General features: G+C 41.4%; 1 protein-coding gene across 1 annotated transcript; it reads right to left on the bottom strand.

The window, feature by feature from the left end:
* Positions 1-585: 585 nt before the first annotated feature.
* Positions 586-2,275, bottom strand: LOC111379966 (protein GPR107-like). The gene has a single exon (XM_023003406.1). The coding sequence runs from the start codon at positions 2,191-2,193 to the stop codon at positions 847-849; it is 1,347 nt and encodes a 448-aa protein (XP_022859174.1). The 5' UTR covers positions 2,194-2,275; the 3' UTR covers positions 586-846.
* Positions 2,276-2,729: the final 454 nt, after the last annotated feature.

Below are 2,729 nucleotides of genomic sequence, written 5' to 3'. Positions count from 1 at the left end.
ATTAACTACCCTGAAAAATGCTTGATCGTCCTATAACTACCCACTTCCTTTGTAGTGGCCATTTTGTCATGAAACTGCCTCTTAACTGCTGTCATTATCTTTCATCGTTCAACCGCTTTCGATTGAATTCCTTGAGTCGTTGAACGTGATAAGGCTACTTTAACAACTGCCTTGATAACTGCATTCCTTGATAACCACGATGCGTTATATTTGTTGATACCTTGGGCGACTTGAAGGTTTGGACGAGAGTGGAATAACAGCTCTGGGCGACCGTATGACACTCCATTCGTTCAGATTCTGGGCGACTCGCAAACTTGGGCGATGGCGTCACCGCATTCTTGGGCCCCTTATTTGGGCCTTCACCTTGATTCGTTCGATTGGATTTCGTTCTTTGGGCTATCCGATTTGGGGATCCTTCAATTGGACTTTACTCCTTGGGCCGTTCGATTTGGGCTGAATTTTTATATGACAACAACTAGGTTCAAGTCTCTCGGCCACAAGTTGGGCATTTGATACGATTCTGAACAAAAGTAATGATCTTCAAAGACAAGTAACAAGAGAATATATATATAAATACGCCAAGCCTTGCAAAAAAAGACACAGAACTTCCATTATCCAAAAAGTTAAAGTCACTATCAGATGTAAAATCCATGTTAATGAAGACAAAATAGAAGGGGAAACAGGTCAATGAAAGTATGCAGATAGGGATTTTTTTTTATTTTATTTTTTTTGGCAGCAAACCCACTTACAACTTTGCTGAACAACTCACAATGAGTAAATGTGAGGATTGCATATAATTGCAAAAATGAGATCCAATTAGAAAAACTAGCAGCATTTAGATCCCAATTAGAGCTCAAATTCTTCATCCCGAAGAGCCATTTCTGCTGCCTGTTCCTCCTCCTCATCCAGCGCAAAATACTCATTCTTCTCCAGCGGCCTAAACATGTAGAATATTACAGCATAAAATGCAAGACTTGCAATCTCCTCAGCTGCATTAGACACCCATTGGTACTTGTAAGCAGCAATGGTCCTGAGCGCAAACACCACGATCCTCGTGAAGTACAAGTACCCAATAACCACAATATAAAACTGCCTAAAAAGGGTCAATTTAGACAAGTTCCTTGCAGCCTTCCCATCGGTCTTTGATGTCTCCCTCAAAGATCTAATGGACCACACAGTCGGGAAAAGAATGGCACAGCAACAGATAATATCCACCAACAGGAAAAGCTGATTCCATGTCACCCAATCCTTAATAAAGGGCCCAGTTTCCCCAATCACAACAGAAGCCACGTTTGCCAACACCTGCAAGGGGATCACGATCATCAACACTTTCTTCTCCCTCTCCTGCAAGAAGGGCTTCAAGAACGACCACCCGGTACCGATCAAAATGATCACCGTAAACAACAAAATCACCCTAATAAACTGAAAAATGTAAAACAAAATATCCCATCCATGAGGGGTGCCTGTAACCTTCACATAATGCTTATCCTCAGCAGCACAAAGCAAATTCAATGCCTTCATAATTACCAAAAGCCCCATCAGGGCATGGATTCTATGCACAGACTTCCTATTTTTAAAACAAAAAGAAACCCAGAACCAAAATAAAACAAAATAAAAAATCGAAAAGAATGAATACAGGGTGGGCAGCTGGGTAAGTCCAGCAGATAAATAATCCTTGACGCTGCCACGATCATCAAGATTATAAAGCTCGGTGTTGACATCCATTGAAACCGTAGATTCAGGAGCGCAATTGGCAAAGAAAAGGGAGTATTCATTCGGAGAGGGAATCGGGTACGAATGGGTGAAGGAGGAGCGGGGAGGAGGGGATAGGTCCCTGAAAGTAAATAACAGGTCGACGTATTTAGAATCGAGGACGCAAAAAGAAGGGTTCTGCTGGAGCTCATAGAGCACTTGGATGAGGGATTCCTCTGATAGGAGGAAAAAACCAAGGCGGGATGGATCCGGCGAGGTGACGGAGGAGATCACGGACACGGAAGAAACGGAAATGTTGGCGTGGCCGGTGTGTGTGAAGCCGAATCGCTCAAAAAGGATCATGGCCCGGGAATCGGAGGTGATCTTGAGGGACTTGATCTCAGCGGCGGCAGGGCGGAGAAGAAGGTGGATAAGGAGGAATGAGAGGAGGAAGGGTAGTTTCGTCATATTGATAAATGGTGGCGGGCGGAGGGAAAGCATCGACCGGTGGAGGAAGACGGGGAGATGGGGTCAAAAAAGGGGAATGAGTTGTATTGGCAGGCACTCAAAACATATTTGCTCAAAGGCCTTTGACCAGAAATAACGAAATAAAAGAAATCTTAATTATTTAAAACTATCAAAAGACCATTTCAATCGAGTTGATTATATTACTTCGTATTCTTTAGATTTGAGTTTTGTTAATTGGTTCAGTTGATTATATATTTTTCTATATTATACTATTCAAATGTTTAACAAACAATTGAACAAGATTTGATCATTTGGTTTTGTGATTTAATAACTACATACTTGTAAGAATGAGTTGAGTAATGTGGATAATTATTAAGTATATATTGGAGTAATTGTTACATTTCAGGGAATTATTTGCAAGACAGACTAGCATTAGAGGCTCCTACCTAAAACTTCAATTAGTTCCTCTGTTTCTAAGCTAGAAGTGCTGGAGTATTTAAGTTTCCAAAAAAACCTTCTAAGATGTTGCCAAAAGTGTCCTTTGAACTTTGCATCTCGAACCAAAATAA

Source organism: Olea europaea, unplaced genomic scaffold, assembly GCF_002742605.1.
Source record: "Olea europaea var. sylvestris unplaced genomic scaffold, O_europaea_v1 scaffold2075, whole genome shotgun sequence".
Lineage (NCBI taxonomy): Eukaryota > Viridiplantae > Streptophyta > Magnoliopsida > Lamiales > Oleaceae > Olea > Olea europaea.
The sequence above is the reverse complement of the archived record's forward strand: the minus strand, read 5'-3'. Positions and strand labels throughout refer to the sequence as shown.

Bases quoted from the DNA above. Each gene is read 5' to 3' on its own strand.
- LOC111379966 (XM_023003406.1), bottom strand. From the start codon at position 2,193: ATGCTTTCCCTCCGCCCGCCACCATTTATCAATATGACGAAACTACCC.